This window comes from Pseudochaenichthys georgianus, chromosome 14 (genome assembly GCF_902827115.2).
Source record: "Pseudochaenichthys georgianus chromosome 14, fPseGeo1.2, whole genome shotgun sequence".
In the NCBI taxonomy this organism is placed as follows: Eukaryota; Metazoa; Chordata; class Actinopteri; order Perciformes; family Channichthyidae; genus Pseudochaenichthys; species Pseudochaenichthys georgianus.
In genome coordinates, this window is record NC_047516.1 from 15831741 (window position 1) to 15853103 (window position 21363).

The window sequence follows — 21363 nt, forward strand, 5'->3', positions numbered from 1 at the left end:
ACACACACACACACACACACACACACACACACACACAAGGTCGTTTGGCTCTTTGTTTGACACACAAAGAGCATACAGGCTGTTGTTTATGATATTTACAAAAGAAACAAAAATAAGATATATAAAAAGTCAAATCTATTTGAAACACATAAGCACAATGAAGGAGCGTTAGAATACATAACAAATACATTTTATTACAGAAATATAATATAAACTCAGACATATGTTCATATACAAAAGTGATGGTAATTGAAACGATCTCCTCTATGTCACAAACAGACAAGGGAAACTATGAGGAACAAGATAAAGCTGTAACCTGGAGCCATATCGTGGATCCATCTTCAGTTTCAGTCTCGACAGAAACTCTCCTAAGCAAATAGTACATGCAAAACACACACACACACACGCACACACACACACACACACACACACACACACACACACACACACACACACACACACACACACACACACACACACACACACACACACACACACACACACACACACACACACACACACACACACACACACACACACACACACACACACACACACACACACACACACACACACACACACACACACACACACACACACACACACACACACAAACTGAACAAATACACCACCAAATCCATGTAAAATGAGAGCTGGCTTTTCTTTGTCATTGCCAGTCACACACACACACACACTATTTTAACTGTAGGTTTCAGTGAAATACAACACCAGCAGGCCTACAGATAATGACACACACACACAAAAAGCAAGCAGGTGTTTTCAGATTCACATAATGCCCCTTTAGCTTCAATATAAGAACATGTTGTCAGAAGGATGCAGTTTAAAATTTCTCAAGCATAAAGTTATATTTTACTGGACGACAGGCTTTAATGTGTCAGTACTGAAGCCTCAGACACTGCTGGATTAAAGCAGAGAACAGGTTATGTAAATGGACCAATCAAAGCAAAAATGATCAACATTTGTACACACTTCTTCATTGCGGAGTCTTTTTGCAGGAGTTTACCCTGTAGTTTCAAACAGAAAAATACAACAAAGACCAACAAAAACACTCATGTGCAACAAAAAATGATCCTACTTTCCACATCTATCTGTCAGGCACTTCTGTTCAAACATAGTCTTTCCTGTCATACCCTCCTCCTGCACTGGTGGTGCGCGGTGCGGAGTACGCCATCCTGGGTGGCTTGTACTTCTTCTCTCTTGGTGGGCAGCTGCTGCAAAGCAATGCCCCGCCAATCAGGAGCAAGGCGGCCGCGCCCCAGCCAATGTAGAGCGAGGCCCCAATCTCCCTCTTCTGTGCGCTGGTCAGGAGGGGGTTGTAGAAATCACGGATGACGACGCTGGCTGTCCAGGAGACGGGGATGAGGACCAGAAGGCCACCCAGGACAAAGAAGATTCCAGAGATGATCATCACTTTGGCCTTGGCTCCCTCGTCTTCGATGCAGTTGGTGCACTTGGCGCCGACGATGGAGATCAAGACCCCAAGAATCCCGAGTATGATGGCGATGATCATCATGGCCCGGGAGGCCTGCAGCTCCTGAGGCAGGGCCAGCATGGAGTCGTACATCTTGCACTGCATCTGGCCCGTGCTCTGGGTCACACAGTTCATCCACAGGCCCTCCATGATGGTCTGAGCGGTGATGATGTTGGCACCGATGAAAGCCGTCACCCTCCACATTGGCAGAGCGCATGTCAATATTGCTAAGATAAAACCAAAGACTCCAAGGGCAATGCCCACGATCTCCATGCCCATCGACATGCTGGCTCTCCGTGTGATGACAGAATTAAAACTGAACTACTGAGTCCATGGATTTTCCAACAAAGCGGTCAGTAAAGATCCTCCTTCTCTGTTCAGGTGTTCCTGCAAAGTGAGAGCACCTGTGAGAGGGTGCGATGAAGCTATGAGATGCTGCCAGGGAAACACATCCTTTATAGCTCAAGGGAGCGGGAGGAGTCCCCCGGTGATGATGTCAACTGAAGGCAGTCTTCACACATTTAAAACATATAATGGAGGAGGGGAGCTGGAGGCAGGTGGGAGAAGAGGGATGTGATGTTGGGAGGGTGTGTCTAAGGTTGGTGGGGGTTGGTCCCTGGTAAAATGGCAACCTCATCTCAAGGGAAGGAGAAGTTCTGTTTAAAATATTCACAAAAAAACAATTGCTATATTGCTATATATATTTTTTCTTAAACATAAATACAGTTACATCATACATGCCATGGCTAACCGTGCTTGAGAACAAAGAGGTAGCTTTAGGCTACTGTTGTGAGTAAGCATAGAAACACAAACACACACACACACACACACACAATGGTGCAAAAACACACTCTAAGGCTAAGGCTATAGACTTACTGTCTCATACTATTGAGCTTTGTTACTTCCTGGTTCCGGTCGTGTGGGTTTCTTAAACAGTGAGGATTCAGTGTTAGGAAAACAATCCCAAAAGCTCTGCTGGAAACCGGTATAACTGCACCCAGAGCAAATAGGAGCAGAGGGAAAACATAATAGGCCGATTCTCTGACACCTTGAGCATACAGACAGCGTGATCTTCACAGTATCGGTTAAACCCTTTATTCTTTGACCATTTAATTCTGGGGAACACGTGGATGAGAATACCGTAAACAAATACTGCTCCTCATATCATTTGAATCCATGTTAGTAGTACTCCAAGTGAGAACTTATTTCTAATTGAGAACATGTGAATTTGTATTTTTGGGTCAGAAATGATTATTTTTTTTTTTTAAATAGTTGAACATTTATTTTAATAAGCGAAATAGATATATGGTGTTAGACTTTAAGGCGAGTCATATTGTTATTTTACTGCACATAGGCAAGGCAAGGCAAGTTTATTTATATAGCCCCTTTCAGCACCAGGCAATTCAAGGTGCTTTACAAAAATGAAAGACATTCAGACAAAGGCATTTAAAAACAGTAAAAGATAATAAAATAAACATTAAAAGAAAAACAAAAAATGAAAGACATTAAGAAAATGGCATTTAAAATCAGTCATTAAAAAGAAAAGCTAATAAAATAAACATTAAAAGATCAAAGTTACAGTGCAATCTAAGATATGAATAGTTCAATTATTTCGGTTCTTGATTTCTTAATTTATTCACAGAACCTCCCTTTGGAAATCCGAACATTTCCGTCCCGATTGTTAATTTAGACTGATTGTTTTCACCATGTTATGCTCGTATGACATCCACAATCGATGGAAACATAGGTTAATTTGTTGTTACTAAATTAGACTCATAATGACACTTCATATTGACATGGCTTTGACAGGTGCAACATTTTAAAACAATTTGCTACACAATTTCATAATAAGCCAGCTGAAAATTGGGATTTTCTTTTAAAAAATTGTGAATTTTACCCAAAGTAAAATTTCAAGCATTATTTATTAATCACTGGCACTTTTATTCTGCATAGATGTTCAATTCCATACATGCCTGTTGACAAATTTCACATTTTTGTGTGCAACTTTTATCTTATTTGGAGACATCACTCCCCTCCATACCTAAATCTCAAGAGGCGACAACTGCTGATCCTTAAAAGGCTGATACAAACTGGTATTCAAATCACCTCACATAATGAAGCCGCAAATATTTATCTAAAAGATATAAAAGAAACATCACACGTAAACAATCCCCAAGGCAGAACAACAGGGAGGCTCTGTTTGTCGTTTAAACGTGTTTACGTAACAACATCTGTTGACCAGCTGCTTGTGGCACCTTAACAAAAGCTGGAACATTAACATAAATCGTATTGCTTCTGTTTTTGTTATAGTAAATATAAATGTCCTGTATCAAACCATGCAAGTTATCACTCCAGTGAAAGAATGCATCTTCAGTAACTAAGGCCTAGTGAAAGAATGCATCTTCAGTAACTAAGGCCTATGAGTTTAAATGATGAGATGGAGGTAACTCAGGATATTTACTCTCAAGTACGATTTTTAAGTATAATTTTGAGGTAGTTAAACTTAACTTCATACTCCTACTACTCTATATTTTAGGGATTTTGGAGGATTCATATTAATGATTTAATATATAGTCAAATAATAAATGATAAGGTATTATAACAGGTTAACACAAGACATTTTGGATCTCTGGGGGAAACTGTCCAGCAAAGTTATTAAAATGAGTAACACTTTTACCGGCTGCAAAATGTAATTGATGAACATATTAATTAATAAATCATTTAAATCAAATAATATAATAATCATTATTTAAACGTGTCCATGATGACTCAAGATTTGGTACTGAAAGTAAGCTATATTATATTTTGTGTTTATACTTAGTATTAATATTATTGCTGGACATTATTTAAAAAAAATAGTTAGTTAAAAAAACTTAAATTAAAAAGGTTTGTTCCGTGTTGTTCAGAGAAGCAGAAATAGGTCAGCTCTTATGTTCCTGTTGAAGAATTGAGGCGTTCTGCTGTACCTGAGCACAGATGCTGGAACACAGAGAGATACTTTGACTATTCAAAACAGGAAAGAGCTGGTATCTATGGTCAGACACTGAGTCACACACCAGAATTGACATTTCATCACAGCAGAGTCTAAAAGGAAGTAAACCGTCACACGTAACGCTGAAGGTGACAATATCAACATATTCCTTCATGCAGTGGTCATAAAAGGTTATCAAATATCAAATCCAAGAAGGTTAGAACAAATGTAAAGGGATTAATGTGTTAAAATGACTTTTTGCCTTCTTTTGTCTTATGAATCCAAAATCTATTTTGGACTGTGAAGGAAAGGAACATTTTTATTTGAATTTTACTTTTGCTTATTGTAGTTGAACTTCTTTGATTTATCTGACAAGTACCTATTTAAGCCTATTGTTAAGACAGATTTTCAAGCTCTTATTGTCTATAAAGTTGCAAGTTAAAACCTTTTTAGTGATTTTTTTTGTTTTTGTTTATGTATGACCCGGGAAATAATTGGCCACTCAAAAACCAAAAAACACTTTGATGGCACATTAAGTTTTTTCTTTTACATGTTTTGAAATGTGACCCTTTTTTCAAAGTGGATTAAAAAACGTATTCATAGCTTTAGTAAAAAAACTATGATTTATTTCCTCTTTCAAGCCAACTATTGAAACGTTGAATGATTATCTTAATCCTTCTTAAATTGGACCAGAATAAATTAGGCTCAAATAATGTTTCACAGTGAATATATTTATCACTTTATTATTTAAATTATTTTAATCATTTAAAAAACCATTTGCATTCTTAAAGTAAACTCAAAATGTTCTCTGATTATGGGCAAACATATGTTAATGAAAGAAAAAAAACCATGTAGACATTGTCTAAACACAGCCATATCATGTGAGAGAGATAGAAAATCACTGACATATCAAACATCTGATAATTTTACAAAACTTCTTTGTACAGTCCTTCGCCATGTTGACCTTGCTTTGGAGCCCAAATTGAGCTCCATTTTGCTCGACTAAATTATCAACAATGTCTGTACTTGCTTTACAATATTTGACAGTAGGATACCAGGTTTGTACACACTGGTCAGTACAATAAAGAACATTTATAACGTAAATGGTAAAGAAACAATAATAAATATACATGGGAGAAAGTCTCCTCGTTGATCTGACCACATGAACAACTTTTTTAAACATCTCCTATTTGGTCAAATCTTCTGAAACTCTATTTAGACCAATGGTATTTGTAAACAGTATCATCAAACATCTATATAGAGCTTCTATATCTATTTACACACATTATTGATCCTAAATTTCCTCAAACTGGTTTGTCTCTAAAACGCTTTACTATTGAACAACTGCTTCTAGTTAAACCAAGACAATCAATATTTCCCTACATTTATGTACACATTGCCTTATAATGTACACATGCAGGAAAAAAGTATAATGGAGGTCCCAATTCCTCCTTCTCTCCCCTCGGTCCTCTCCTCTTCCCTCACACGTAGTCCCTCCTGTTGTAGGAGCTGGGAGCGATTGACCTCGGTGCGGCGGAGTAGGCTATGCGACTCTGGGGGGGCATGCTGTACCTCGTCGGTTTATCTTCCCTCGGAGGGCAGCTGCAGCAGAGGATGGACCCTCCAATCAGCAGCAATGAGGCGGCGGCCCAGCCCAGATACAGTGCCGCTCCGATCTCCATCTTCTGACCGGAGTGAATCAGTGGGCTGTAGAACTCGATAATGATGGTGTGTGCGGACCAGGAAACTGGCACCAGCTGGGTCAGAGCTGCTGTGATGAACCCACCACCAGAGGCGGCCATCACTCTGGCTTTTGCCCCTTCATCCTCGATGCAGTTGGTGCACTTTGCTCCCACCACAGATATGAGTAAAGCCACCATCCCCACGATGATGGACACAATGGTGAGAGCCCTGGCGGCCTGCAGGTCCTGAGGTAAGGCCAGCATGGAGTCGTACATCTTACACTGCATCTGCCCCGTGCTCTGGAAGACGCAGTTCATCCACAGGCCCTCCCAGTATACCTGCGCTGTGACAATGTTGGAGCCAATGAAGGCGGAGACCCTCCACATGGGCAAAGCACAGCTGGTCACGCTCAGCACCACGCCGACCACCGACAGGATGACGCCCACCAGTTCAAGAGCCAAAGACACCATCGTGCACTCAGACAGAAGTGCCCTCTTTAAATCAAAAGTTCCTTTATCTGTCCTTCCTCTCTTCTTGGTTCCAGATTTTCTTTCTCACGGTTTTCCTTCTCTTTCCCCCTCTTATTTTCCAGCGAGTATTAAAAGACCCTCTTGATTTTGCCCTCCTCTTTGTTGACTCGTCTTCCCACCAGGTACGACTCCTCAAGCTGTAGCTACTGCACCTGCTATTGAATACAGTGTCCTTTTGTCACGGTGTGCTTCCTCCTGCGTCTCCGTGTCCACTCAGGCGTAGTATTCCTGCGTTCTGTTGGTTTTAAGGAGTTGATAACCCTTATCTTGTTTTATTACCAAGTTGTCAGGCCCTCCTAAGCGATGACATCACACGTCAAAACCAAGCCAATCAGACGAGTCCTGGGCTTCGGTCACATTTACAACCTGGGAGTGTTAGCGCTCGTTTGTGTGCGTTTTCAAATGAAGAGAAGTTTTATGGTTTAACCTTTTGCCCATGGTAGCTCTGGGTGTGTCTGCTTTATTGCTGTCAGTAGGTAATGAGTGGCCAAGCAGTGCTCATTATGTGGTAGATGGGTGACCACATCAACTTCTGCAACTCCAAACCAAAACGTAATTGTGTGTGTGTGTGTGTGTGTGTGTGTCTGTCTGTCTGTCTGTCTGTGTGTGTGTGTGTGTGTGTGTGTGTGTGTGTGTGTGTGTGTGTGTGTGTGTGTGTGTGTGTGTGTGTGTGTGTGTGTGTGTGTGTGTGTGCACGCATAGATTGGAATTATGTTTATGTAGCCCTTTGGCATATATCATATATTGACAGGCTGTCTCCATTTGTTTTTTGTTAAATATTTGTTGTGATGTCTTAAAAGCCTCAACTAAAACATGATTTGACCAAATCCGTTTATATTGCAGTTTTCATAACACATACCATCTGCACTGGGTCACACATAAGACAGTAACATTTGAGTTAATGACAAACTAGAACAAACTGGAACATATTTTAAGTGACTACAGCCTCTGTGCAATACTTCAGTCTTTTTGTTTTCACGTACGCGAGTCTTTATCACGCAAACTAGGAGTACATATGAGCTTCCATGCAACAGCAGTGCAATAAACACATAAAAACTCAACTGAAACCTGAGGCAAAAACCAACATGCGATAGTTGGTCTGTCAAACCTTTTGACCTCTCTTATATAATTGGTACACACAGCTCCCAGCACATTGGTTGATACTAAATAATGTAATCTTAAATCTAAAAGAATATATGGTCACGGATAAAGTAGTTAAAAAAACTAACTCTCATTTCAACAGATGGGAAAGTTTCTATAGATATTACTCAAATCAGATTGAACTGTATGATCCATTATGTACATGTATGACATGAAGGTTTCTCTTTTAAATGACTGATAGTGAGGGTTCATGTGCCACACCTCTATACAAGTGAGTTAAACAGATTATTTACACAATACAATACTACTATAACACTCTGAGATTTTATCTTGTATACGTGTACACATTTAATCACACAATATTAGTCAAACACGTCTGCTGAAGAATGACTTTCTAACCATGATAAGATAACGCCTGATAAAAGGCAATTCAATGAGATTATCCTGGCATTTAGGAAGGAACTAAACAATCTGCCAACAATTTAAATCATTTCTGAATGTCAATACTATCAAATTCTTTATTTGCATGCTTAAACAAGACATATTTGCACATTTGTACATATCAATTAATTCGAATGCACATTAAAAATAACCAAGTCGAGCTTTATTAAATAATAAAAGCTGTGGCAAAAAAAGGCAGTATCCAAAATATCCAAAACAAACGAGCAGCACAAGGTACACAGACCGTGGAATAACATGGAGGGGAAACACAAGGGCAACAGGTGAACACAATGAGACAATCAGACACACCAGGGAAACTAACGACAGGGAGGAGGACCAGACAAAACACAAGGAGGAAGACAAAACACCGAATGAACAGACTTACAAAACCCATAACCAGACAGACAACACTAAAACCGTGACATAAACCTAGGAGTGTGACAGTCAGTCACACTCATCTTTATACATTCCCATCATGTGAAGAAGTGACTCACATTGAGGAAGTTCAATCAGGAGAGACTTCATTTTGTTTAAAGAACATTTATTGACACACACCATAGGATAAATGTTAAGTCTTTGGCGATAAGACCCGGATCCTGAAATCGTATATCTAAAGGGGGAAATGCAGCTGTGAGCATATAGGGAACGCCCCGGGGTCTAGACACCGGTGATGATGCTGAAGATCTGGATTTGATAAGGAGATGGGATGAAGAGGGGATGTGATGAGGTCTTTGGATTAGCTCTCTTGGCACTGGATATGATGAAAGGAGGTGGATGGGGAGGAGGTGGTCGGCAGCATGACAGCCTGAAATCACAGCTGACTGCAGGAGAGAGGAGAATCATTTTAAAGTTTGTTCAACTCTCAAAAGTTGAACATTGTTCAACTTTTGATGCCGATAGATGCTCGTGATGCTTGCAAAGCCATGCCATGCTCCCCACAATGCAGTTCGGCGAAGTTTAAAAATCTTCTACGTCACCCCATTCAAATGAATGGGCGAAGCGTTGAAAGCATTTTTCGATGCCTGTAGTGTAGACGGGGTTTCGGCCTGAGTGTCGCCCCGCTCTGGTCACCCCGGATCATTAAACAACTCGGGTGCACCGATAGAGCGGTTAACTCGGACACTCGCTGACGTTAAGGCAAGCAGCAATGCTGTCTTCCAGGACAGTACTTTCAGGGAGGAGAGCTCCAGAGGCTCAAATGGTTCTGTGACCAGAGCCTCGAGCACCAGCGGCAGGTCCCACTGCGGGGCGGAGGCGCGTAAAAAACGCGTAAAAAAACCTCCCGTAAAAAAACCTCCCGTAAAAAAACCTCCCGTAAAAAACGTAACATTAGTGGCTGAGAAAAGGCTGACCTGCCGCCAAATCCCTCATGGCAGGACGAGATGGCTGCTGCATACACTTTCGCTGTGGAATGAGCAAGTCCTCTGTCCACCAATAATTGTAAGTATGACAAAATAGATCCTAATTCACAAAATAGGGGCTCTATTTTCCGCTTCTCACCATCGCTGGAATCCAAGCCACTTCAGCCTGTAACCTAGCTGCCTGGATAGACTGAATAACATATCAGACAATCCACCCTGTCTTAGCCTGTCCCTCTCAGGAGCCAAGCCTGTAGAGGTTTGCCCAGAGTGGGTAACGCCCCGATTGCACATGCCTCCTGAGACATCGCCCCCCAGAACTGGGGGAGCGCCCAGGGCTGGCCCACCTTCATCTGTGTCATCTCTGAGTACCACTGCTGAGAGCGGGAGAATGAGACACAACGGTGGAAAGGCGTAAAGCAGCTTCTTTGGCCATGGCTCATGTGCGAACGCGTCCGCAGTGCACCCAAGGACGGGTCGTCGCTCTGAGCCATGGAGAACCACAGGGTGCAGTGGCTGTTGCACCGGCTCGCGAACAGATCCACATCTGCTGTCCCGAACCGGGCCCAGATCCACTTCACCACCTCCGGGTGAAACGCCCACTCGCCTGGCAGGGGTCCGCCCCTCGACATGAGGTCAATAAGAAGATTACGCAAATGAAGCCGCTGACGCCACTTCTTCTTCTTCCGCTTTGGGTTTACTGGTAGGCCGCAAACCACTTCACGGCGTATACTGCCACCCGAAGTCCCCGGAGTTGGGGACTGGCTCCATGCTGGCTCTCAGCTCCGACATGCAGGCCGCCCGGGCTCTGATCCTCATCTCCATCGTGGTGGGCATCCTGGCTATCCTGCTCTCCGTAGCCAGGGGGCAATGCACCAACTGTGTGGAGGACCCGGTGTCTAAGACCAAGGTGGGCATTGCAGCTGGAGTTATGTTCATCGTAGACGGGGTCCTCTGCCTTCCGAGTAAATCGCCAGAACGCCGACACCTCCTCATCACTCCACCGCTCCCATGTTTTTTTTTGTGTTGCCATAAGTTATTCTCTCTCCATTGGTGCGCGGGGCTAGTGCTAATAATGCTAATGCCAGCAAATACAATGGCGGCTTCACAAAACTTTTCAGAGTATTACGGGGTGTGGTTTGCAATTCGCCCAGCCAATAGAAATTGGTACTTTTTTCTCCCCAGGATGGTACCACCTCTCTAGCAGGCACTACAAATGGGGGTAAAAGTTCCCGGCACTAAGTACTCTTTTTGGTGTGAACGCAAAATAAGAGACGGAACTAAACGGGAAAAGTACGGGGAAAAGTACTATAGAGTCCAGTAGAGGGCGGAGCCTGTGAAAGATATAACATGTTTTGTCATATTGAAAAATGTTATGTTTGTCAAAGGGGCAAGATTGTGATCACAATGGTCACAGTTGGCTAGAATGAAACTTGGGAAATACTCCCAAACTGAAATGCCTCTTGTTCGATCCCATTAAAGATAACAAGCAGTGAGTGTCTGTTTATCAAGATGAGTTAGTGACAGTATAATGTAATAGAAACTGTTGGCTTGAAAGGACCTCATAAACATGTTACAGCTCATGTTTACATACTGAAACAAAAAATATATAATTATATATTGTTGAACAATTTCGGCACCAACATATTTTTTCTTTGTCAAAATTATACTTCTCTCCATGGACTGTATATATATATATGTATTTCTAATTTAGATGTCTATCAACCTAACCCCAGTCTCACATTTCAAACTGCATACTTCAAAGGAAGTTGTGCATTTTTACTGGCAGGCGTTCTTGGGTCACTGGTCGGTGGTGTAGCCTACTCGGACTCTCAGTTACTAAGTAATAAGTCCTTTGTAAGAAGAATGGAGCTTTGGATTTAATGGCTGCTTAGGGATTTGTGGACACATAAAAACTGCAGTTAAATTCTCTTTGAGAACTGGGTTTTTCCACACTTTCACAACCACTGAGACATTTCCTTCTCTTTGTGCAAACAAAACCAAGTTGTGTTTTCTGTTTCTGTGCCAAACACATTTGAAAATAAATGTATAGTTCAATCCAAACGGACATAATTTAAACCCAACATCTGATGATTTGGATATCAGTCCAGCTTCTTCTTTCAAAACATTTTCTCTGTGTGTTTCTTTGTTTGTTTTAGTGTGTGAGGTTGGTGTACACATACTGTATGTTTCCCTGTGGAGGTGTATCTCTAACTGAGAGGAAACAGAGGCTGACTGAGAAGCTGCTGCCTCCCTTTGGGCAGAGTGAGAATCACAGACAGAAGAGCCAAACTTCACAGAGTTCAACTTGTTTCTTTCATGTCAGAGTTACAACATCTAAAAGTCACAGGATCCAGATCTGTCAGATACGTCGTATATCACAGCACTTGCACTTACACTGACTCCTCTATGCGTCCCTTACCCTCACAGCCCACACCAATTCACATACATGTGATCTTCTCTGAACAAAAAAATACTTTATGTGTCCATATTTACAATCAGCCTATAGTCTGACTCACTGATCCCACACAGACTGAACAAAGCTGCGCTCAAAGCTCAACTGCAGCTTTTATTCCACACCGTGGGCTCTTCATGCTTTGTTTCCACTCAATTCCATTTCTTCTGGAAATGTATATCCGAAATAATAAAGACCCAGGTCTACATTTCACAGACTCTGTAATCATCTAACAACAGAAAGGTTGTTTTAAAGTTTCAAGTGTGTGACGAAGTGCGGTTAGTTATGCTGAAGCCCATAGATGATTCTGCTTATTACATATATACCTATTTTAAAACAAAACTGTTATAATGTGGAGACACTGTGATCCACAATTTTCATTGGAGGTGTGTTAAAGATAGAAAAATAGTTGGTACTTGACGCAAAGAGAGTAACCGAGGATTGATCACAATATCTTTTTTATGTTCATGCTGAGATACTTAAGGCTTGTTTAATATTAGGAAAGATTAAGGTCTTGAATAAATATTGAACATGTCAAAAGCGTTAAAGCACATGACAATGTTTACTTTCTTGACGTTTAATCTTCCTCACTGAAAACATTTCACAGTTAAATTAGGATATTCCCGATATCTATTTAGATTCCCACAGCATGTCATCCATAGTTTGAGAAGGTGTAATACAGAGAAAATACCAGGCACAAGACCTTATTTGGTCCGTCTGAAATTTTCGTCAGAAGTGTCATCCATTGTCATTTAAACAGACTTGAATCATCTGTCCGTCAGAACCTTACTCCGCCCCCCTGCTGATTAAGGTGAAACTGATAAGAGGGCAGGGGGATTTAGGAGGGAAGATTATCTAAATAAATATTCTGATGCGATAAGCAAAAAACATAGCTTGGATTGTATTTAAATGGTGTGTTTTATCAGGCTTGTGGCACTATACCCAAAGCAGTGTCACATGTTTTCTTTTGTTAGACTTAGTGACACAGGATGGTTGGGGGAGGGTAAACAGGTTATGGGTAAGTGGAGTTTGGGACCTGATGACAAAGCTGCCTAACTCCATGGCCCCTCCTCTCTCTCACAAAGGAACGTATACCTGTTCTCCTCTGTATCCTCTCACATTTACCCAACTCACCTGACTGAAGACGAGCCTCATCCACAGAAGAGGACAAACAATACACAGCCTTACGTCACTTACCAGGGAGGAACTACAGAGAGGCCTTTCGAGTCCTGAGTTTCATCTGAAGCAACTGAAACAACAAATCAGCCCTCCACCATGGTGTCTGCTGGGATACAGATCCTGGGCGCAGCTCTAGGGATCCTGGGATGGATCGGTGCCATTATCGTGTGCGCCATCCCCATGTGGAAGGTCACTGCTTTTATCGGCAGCAACATCGTGACCTCGCAGACCTCATGGGAAGGTATTTGGATGACCTGTGTGCACCAGAGCACGGGCCAGATGCAGTGTAAGGTGTACGACTCCATGCTGGCTCTCAGCTCCGACATGCAGGCCGCCCGGGCTCTGATCATCCTCTCCATCGTGGTGGGCGTCCTGGCTATCCTGCTCTCCGTGGCCGGGGGGCAATGCACCAACTGTGTGGAGGATCCGGCGTCTAAGACCAAGGTGGGCATTGCAGCTGGAGTTATGTTCATCGTAGCCGGGGTCCTCTGCCTAATCCCTGTCTGCTGGACGGCCCACACCATCATCCAGAACTTCTACAACCCCCTGATGGTCAGCGCCCAGAAGAGAGAGTTGGGCGCCGCGCTCTACATCGGGTGGGGGGCGGGCGCCCTGATGCTGATCGGAGGGGGGCTGCTCTGCTGCAACTGCCCCCCTAAGGACGAAGGATCCTACACGACAAAGTACAATGCTGCCAGATCTGAGGCCTCAGCACCAGCCTCCAGCAAAGACTTTGTCTGAAACAGAGCTAGGAGTCAGTAAACGCTTCCTGAAGCAATGTTTACTGGGACAGATGCACTGGTGCTACTGGGTTGTGAGTGTTGATACTGTATTTCAGATGTATGTATTGTTATTGTATGTATGTATTCCTGAGTTTTATTCCACATAAGAGCGTTGAAGGAAATAAACAGCGAGAAAGGAACCACACCCAAAGAGGAAATTCAGTTTGAATTGTTCACACAATTACTTGTATATGTTTGGTTGTTAATACGATTATTAGTCATTTTGTAAGTCTTTTTCATAGAAATATGAAAATGATATAATCTTATTTGAAACGCTGTATGTGGGTATCTTTTTTTTTTTTACAACTAAGTGTATGAGATTTGTTTAACTGCTAGTTACACTGTAAATAAATATTTTGTTTACAAATCAAAGTTTAAGTGTGCTTGCTTTTTTATGTTTACATTCACACAAGAGCTGTGTTCAACATGATTCATCCAGTTGTCTTGAAATAGAACAATATAATAATCATTAAAAGATCCTTTAACTAATATTGTATTCACTGATTTTAACATTAATTGTAATTTTTATACATGAATTGACAAATAAATGCCTGATCATAACAACTTTACGATTAAAACAAGGTCAATATGAAAAACACAATAATAAATAACGTCTGATGGGCAGTTATTGTCTGACCTTCTTGTAATTCAGGTTTAGGTGTGGCAGAAAAAAGAGGCAAGGTGGTTTGAACCGGTTTTTGTTCAAACTGTGAGCCTACAGGCAAAGAGGTTTAAACAGTAACTGTTGGAACAATATTTAATCTGTCAAGAAAGTACATATTAAAATACCAGGAAATGTCATATTCCGCTTCCACAAAGTGAATTCCCTTCCCCCAAAAATCTTTCCTGACTAATATGATTAAGTCCTATACTTGACTAATAATATAATATTATATACCCATATAACTAGATTGAATACAGCATTTTGTATCTGAGTCAATGTTATTTGTTATATAAATGAAAAAGCATGCCATGGGTTAACTCTCTGTAGTTTAAATGATACATTGAATTATTGAATTATAAATCTTTCTCTTCTTTTTATAAATATTCACTACCTGGTCTTTTTTTTGCTGAGTATGTTGACCCAAACTCTGAAGTTTAGTGTTTGCCCAAGGCTTAATTTGTGTGTGTGTGTGTGTGTGTGTGTGCGTGCGTGCGTGTGTGTGTGTGTGCGTGCGTGTGTGTGTGTGTGTGAGCACAGGTGGGATCTGGGGCCATTGTTCCCGGTCTCAAAGTCTTGCTTGAGGTAACAAAGCTTAGTATGCAGGAACAATGGAGAGAGAGAGAACAAGGTTTGTGGATATCAAGTCTCAGCTTTCCCCTTTTGTCCGCGGACACAGAAACTCCACCCTGAAAGTTGGAACCACGGAGTAGTTATCTTCTCACAGTTGGACCTCAGAGCATCAGAGCAGAGCAAACCCTTCCTCAAGCAGGGTGAGAGAGGAGCATAAGAGAGCAAATACAACCCCTGTTGAGTTTTTGCACAACCTCCGAGACATTTCTGTAAGAGGCATAGAAAGTTGATTCCTGACTGCAGTGGCGTTATCATGGCTTCTCAAGGCCTCCAGATCATGGGTGTGCTGCTGGCCTTCATCGGCTGGCTGGGCACCATCATCACCTGCGCCATGCCCATGTGGAGAGTCACCGCTTTCGTCGGGGCGAACATCGTCACGGCCCAGGTGATCTGGGAGGGCCTGTGGATGACCTGCGTGGTCCAGAGCACGGGCCAAATGCAGTGCAAGGTGTACGACTCCATGCTGGCTCTGCCTCAGGACCTGCAGGCCGCCAGGGCCATGGTGGTCATCGCTGTGATCGTCGGGGTGTTTGGCATCCTCATGGCCGTGGTTGGAGGGAAGTGCACCAACTGCATGGAGGACGAGGTGGTAAAAGCCAAAGCTTGCATTGTGTCCGGAGTGATCTTCATAATAGCAGCATTTCTGATAATGATCCCGGTGTCGTGGTCAGCTCACGCGGTGATCAGGGACTTTTATAACCCCATGGTGATCGCTGCTCAGAGGAGGGAGCTCGGGGCGGCTCTGTATATCGGCTGGGGCTCCGCTGGGCTGCTGCTGCTGGGAGGGGGCCTGCTCTGCAATAACTGCCCCCCAAGAGAAGGCACCAGACCCTACATACCTGCCAAGTTCGCCCCTGCAAGAACCACATCTTCAAATGTGGACTATGTGTGAATGTTCAGAGTGGAACTGCAGCATGAAATATCGGGACGTTTTTTCTTATTTAAAAAAAAATTGTTTTTATACAAAATGTTGTACAGAAGGATTTATTTCTCATAAATGTGGTTGCAAAAGCTGACATAGGCATGAACATGTGATTGATAAGAGAATAAACCCTCCTCTGAATTTGAATCACTTAAAAATGTGGAGCATTTAATTCACAAAAGACAGCACAGTTAAGTCCTGTATATTTCCTTGTTGTTAGTCTGCTGTATGAGACTAAATGGATTATTATTTAGACTGCTGATCAGAGAAAAATGTGAATGAAAAGCATTTTGGAAAAATTGACATCATACGCAGATTTTAATATTGAACAATGTGCAGTTGAAGCAGATCTGATGTAATTGTATAATGATAAAAGGATCACAGACTTTTGAAATTGCTTTCAAATGTCAGAAATAAAGCTTCTTTGTTCCAACGTTGCTCTCTCATGTTCTCTGTGCACCTTCACAAAACACAGCAATAAAATTGAAACTGAACTCCTCAAAGCACTCGTGACAAGGCATTCAGGAATTCAGGGGAACAGCCTCCTGGGAATGTACTGTATCTGCTTGAGATGTTTGCCATGGCCTAATCCACCGCTCTTGTACAGAGACGGTAATTTACAGTGTCTGTCTCGACTAAAATGGATGTCACTGCCACCGAGAGACAACAATGTGCTGTGTATGCTTAGATTGATGTTGCTAAGGAACTGCTCTTTATCTCCAAAGAATGGATATTTACACGTTTCCCAGTTAAAGCACATCTGCCAAGTATTGTCAGGATGATATATAGTAAACCTCTTTAACGGTTTTCTTTTTGTTTACAGACATTTTCAATTGAAACCAGTCCAACAAGAAACACAATACGCTGCTCTCACTCTTGTGTCCGTTTCCATTCAACCCACTCAGATGAGATCAGGCCAGGGGAATAAGAATTCAGATCATTAAGTAAAAGTATCAGTGCTAAAAAAATAGTGAGCAAGTAAAAGTCCCTATCTTAATTGTCATGTAGGGAAAAGTACGGACGTTTCATCAACAAAATGTCGGATTGTTTATGCAAGAATGGAAAGCAATGTTTTAAGGATTTAGCTGATCAAATGGATCTGTATTGAACATTTAATTATGTCAAGTCAATTCTATAGCCCAGCATTTAGCCCAATAAAACAAATAAGAGGCTTTACAATCGGTACAGCATACAACACCATCTCTCCTTAAACCTTATTGTTATATAGGTTAAACAATGGAATATGTTTTGTGTCATTTTTAAACTCCAAAGTAACTATCAACAATTTTATTTTAAATATCTAAACAGTGCAACTTTTCCATCTGATATTTAAGAGAAAATAAATATTGCGATACTTTTCTTAGTACATCAATATTGTCTTCAACCAGATGAAATACATCATACATACATTCAGTTTGTCTGAAGGAAAAACAATTCACGTGACATTTTTATTTTATTTTGCAAAAAAAATGAATAAAAACATCAGAAGAGTCTTACCCTGAATTAATACTGAAATGATAACACAAAACAATCAAATATAAAAGCATTAAGCATCAAGCTCAACTTCATGTTGCATTACTATAACATGGCACATACCGTAGAGTCTTTTGAACATTTCAGAAACAAAAGGCCACAGTGTGTTCGAATAGTTTTTTAGTAAAAAATGAAAATCACAACTCGATAAGCAACAGGTGTGTACTGTATGTAAAGTCAGGTTGTGTGTCTTGTTTAGCGCAGAATTTCAGACAAATTCCTTCCCGGGTGTTGTGGATTTAGGCGCAGAGTACTTGGCTCCGTTGTAGCGGTCTCCTCCTCCTGCCGGGCACTGAAAGCAGAGAAGAGAGCCGCCGACCAGCAAAAGTCCTGATGCCGCCCAGCCCACATACAGACACGCTCCCAGCTCCCTCCTCAGGGAGTCAGGAACCATGGGGTTGTAGAAGTCCTTGATGACTGTATTAGCAGGCAGAGACACGGTCACCAGGCACAGAGCCCCACTCAGGATAAAGAAAAAGCCTGCAGTCATGGCAACTCTGGCTTTTGCTACCTTGTCCCCAACGCAGGTGGTGCATTTCCCTCCGACCACAGAGAGCAGCAGGCCGAACAGAGAAAACAGGATGGCGATGACCACCATAGCCCGAGCAGCCTGGAGGTCCTGAGGCAGGGCCAGTAGGGAGTCGTACACCTTGCACTGCATCTGGCCGGTGCTCTGCACAACGCAGGTCATCCACAGGCCCTCCCAGATGGTCTGAGCCACCACAATGTTGTTCCCAATGAAAGCTGACACCTTCCACAGGGGCAGCATACAGATCAGTATGTTTCCAATCCATCCCAGCACAGCCAGAGCTACGCCGACAATCTGCAGCCCTAAAGATGCCATTTCTGTTTGGTGATTCTGCTTCTCTTTGCTTCCTTACAGTTCTTCACTGGGCTGCCAACTAAAAGCTTTCTCCCTGCAGGGACGTTTTATGTGCCCTACCAATGCCCCTGAGTGGCCCCCTCTGCCGGGTGGGCTTTGGCTTCAATGCTCAAATATAAAGATCCATCATTCTGCCAGAGTGCCGACGTGTTTCTCTCCTACAAAGAGGCCCTCTGGTACCCCAGCACAGCTATGGGAAAGAAAATAAGCTTTCTTTCAAAAGCTTGCTACAGTAAATAGCTGTCGTTGTGGAGACTTTAGAAAAGTTAAAAACATGGAATTTCTCTACTATAGTTAAGCTATTTTTATCTAGAGTTTTGCGCTTACTCTTTGTTACTACAAACAAAATATATTATAGCTTTTTTAAAGCAGGGATTCCCAACCAGCAATATATTGAGACACTGAGAAACTCAGTGAGTAAACAGAAGAAAGGTTTATGTGTTTATTTAAATATGTGTTTAGGATGAAACCAAATGTACTAGGACAGTACACACAGTCAGATTATATATTTTAAGACCATGTACTGCAAACTGACATTGTGTACGTTTTCAAACATTTATATCAGTCATGATTTCTGAACAGTTGCCATTCTTGTCAAGCACCACAAGCAGAAGGCCATCTAGTGGTAAAATGTTTGAGGGAAAGATGATGTCTTTAAGGTGGATATTGCCAGCATTTTACATTAGGCTTATATAAAACCATCAGTAAAACGCTCAAACATACTATATATTCTAATAATGATGATCCTCAAGTGCAACTTGTGGCACCTGAAATGGTGAAACATTGATTACCCAGCTGGCATAGCCACTAGATAGACAATAGCTGAGCAATTAAAGCAACAAAATGCAAGAACAATTCCAGGAGATAGTTCACTTTTTATTAATGTCTGCCTTTGCTGTGGAAAAGGGGGGAAATAAAGTTACAATCTTACAATGTCAAAAAAAATAAAGCACAATGTATTGCAATACATTCTGCTCATACTCCAATTTCTCAATATATAGTTTGAGTTTCTTCCTCTCCAGTTCTTTTTGATGTTGTCTATCTCCGGGTTACATTTATAGATATTATGTATGTTACAATACTTATTTTTGAAAAGCTAGAAATGGATGTCATATGCTGAGGGGAAATTTGCAAATGTCCTCTCCATGTGAAATAAATCAGCAAGCAAAGATAGTAAATTATTGAAATGTTACAGGTCACCTGAGGCAGATAATATAGACTACCAGATGAGTGTCATTGATAAATTAGGCAATCACTACTTCCTTACTAACCTACTCTAGTCTACAAGTTACAAGTATCTCCTTCAACTGTAAGTTACAGACTTTTCACACAAATGAACACAACAAGAATTATTTCAGTACTTTGCAAATAAACCAATTATTATACGTAGGATTGTAGTGGGAGCTGCCACCAGGATCAGTACTAACACCCCCACTTGATCCCATTTGTGATTGGCCGACCTAGATTGTTAAAAAGTTTAAAAAAAAAAAAATCAGGAAGACTGGAGGACAGCTAGCTCCAGCAGACCATTTCAGAGCAGCTGGCCCTCCTCTAATGTTTTCCCTGTCTGCTTCAGGAAAGATTAACATTTTACAGAGTATCTGTATACTGATACAAATGAATGATCAAGGTTCATTAAATAGTACATACCACTTTGAAGAAGGTCTACATCAATAAACTTGCCTTGCCTTGCCTTACATCCTTAGCCCTGATTTGCTGCCAAGTCCATTTCACAGTGCTGGTACTGCATAGAAAACCGATTAGGAAACAGAAAGTCCAAAGGTGTTCTAAAGACACATCTACAACTTTCAGAGCAATTGAAAGTACAATTTTATAAATGTTGTCGTATCCACAGAATACAAGGTTACCAAGCAGAACAACATTGTGTGAAACACGCACAGACACATAAATGAATACATATATTAATGTTAGTAAAAATAAACGTATAAATACATTAAAGATACATGTGTTTTATTCTTAACTTATATTTTTTTATTTATACACTTGTTTATTTTTTCTAGTGTTTATTTATTTATTATTGTAATTATATCCACATTTATTTATTTATTCCTGTATTTATGTCCATATTTATGTATTTATTTTTGCATTTATTTATTCCTCTATTTATTTCCACAGTTATTTTTTACATACTTTGACCAACCTGGGGATTTGTGTTCAAATGAAGCCTCATAAGATGAACCCTTTTGCAAACCAATTGGATGGAAAGCTTCATAAGGCTTCATCTCGCCATCACTAGTGATCTGTCTATTTTTCTTTGTTAGCAGTGGCGGCGCCAGGGTATGGCTGGGGTAGGCTACAGCCATACCAAGAAATGGCTTAGCCCTACCTTAGCCAGACCATGACAAATTATGTTAAAGTAAGCATGTTGAGAACACGGATTGCGAAAATCTACCGGTCGTGTCCACAACACACAAACTGATCCTGCTCTATTATATGGCTCTGATCCTGCTGTAACAACAAGTGCACGTGACTGCCGCTGGTTGAGACCATTCAGGCTTATGCTAGAGGGGTGCAAGGAATAGTCTAAGTAGTGGGGGAGTTTTATACACGACTAAGGTGTGGACATTCTCTCGCGTTATCAGCGCGGCCGCGGTCAGATCAAAATGCCTCCGAATGCAATTTGAACCGACCTACAGCCAATCAGAGCAACGAAACGTTGGGTCTGCTGCGTCATGCATTACTGATACGTCGATACGTCCCCAAACTCGCGCCGAGTAA

At 41.5% G+C, this 21363-nt stretch overlaps 3 protein-coding genes across 3 annotated transcripts; 1 reads left to right on the forward strand and 2 right to left on the reverse strand.

Annotated features, from left to right (window-relative positions):
* Window positions 1-533: 533 nt before the first annotated feature.
* On the reverse strand, window positions 534-7108 carry LOC117459061 (claudin-4-like). The gene is made up of 2 exons (XM_034099900.2): window positions 6126-7108; window positions 534-1778 (listed from the first exon to the last, which is right to left on the reverse strand). Exons 1-2 carry the CDS (start codon window positions 6614-6616, stop codon window positions 1127-1129), a joined length of 1143 nt encoding a protein of 380 aa, XP_033955791.2. The 5' UTR covers window positions 6617-7108; the 3' UTR covers window positions 534-1126.
* Window positions 7109-13122: 6014 nt separating this feature from the next.
* On the forward strand, window positions 13123-16641 carry LOC117458694 (claudin-4-like). The gene is made up of 2 exons (XM_034099314.2): window positions 13123-13782; window positions 15530-16641. The coding sequence occupies exons 1-2, from the start codon at window positions 13307-13309 to the stop codon at window positions 16176-16178; spliced, it is 1125 nt and encodes a 374-aa protein (XP_033955205.2). The 5' UTR covers window positions 13123-13306; the 3' UTR covers window positions 16179-16641.
* A 1001-nt stretch (window positions 16642-17642) lies between these two features.
* Window positions 17643-18689, reverse strand: LOC117458695 (claudin-4-like). Its single transcript, XM_034099315.1, has one exon. It carries the CDS (start codon window positions 18583-18585, stop codon window positions 17950-17952), a length of 636 nt encoding a protein of 211 aa, XP_033955206.1. The 5' UTR covers window positions 18586-18689; the 3' UTR covers window positions 17643-17949.
* Window positions 18690-21363: the final 2674 nt, after the last annotated feature.

Coding starts and splice junctions, on each gene's coding strand:
- LOC117459061 (XM_034099900.2), bottom strand. CDS start 6,616: ATGGTGTCTTTGGCTCTTGAACTGGTGGGCGTCATCCTGTCGGTGGTC. Junction 1,779..6,125: donor ATGGAGATCGGAGCGGCACT/GTATCTGGGCTG, acceptor ACGGAGAGCCAG/CATGTCGATGGGCATGGAGA.
- LOC117458694 (XM_034099314.2), top strand. CDS start 13,307: ATGGTGTCTGCTGGGATACAGATCCTGGGCGCAGCTCTAGGGATCCTG. Junction 13,783..15,529: donor GTCAGCGCCCAGAAGAGAGA/GTTGGGCGCCGC, acceptor TCCTGACTGCAG/TGGCGTTATCATGGCTTCTC.
- LOC117458695 (XM_034099315.1), bottom strand. CDS start 18,585: ATGGCATCTTTAGGGCTGCAGATTGTCGGCGTAGCTCTGGCTGTGCTG.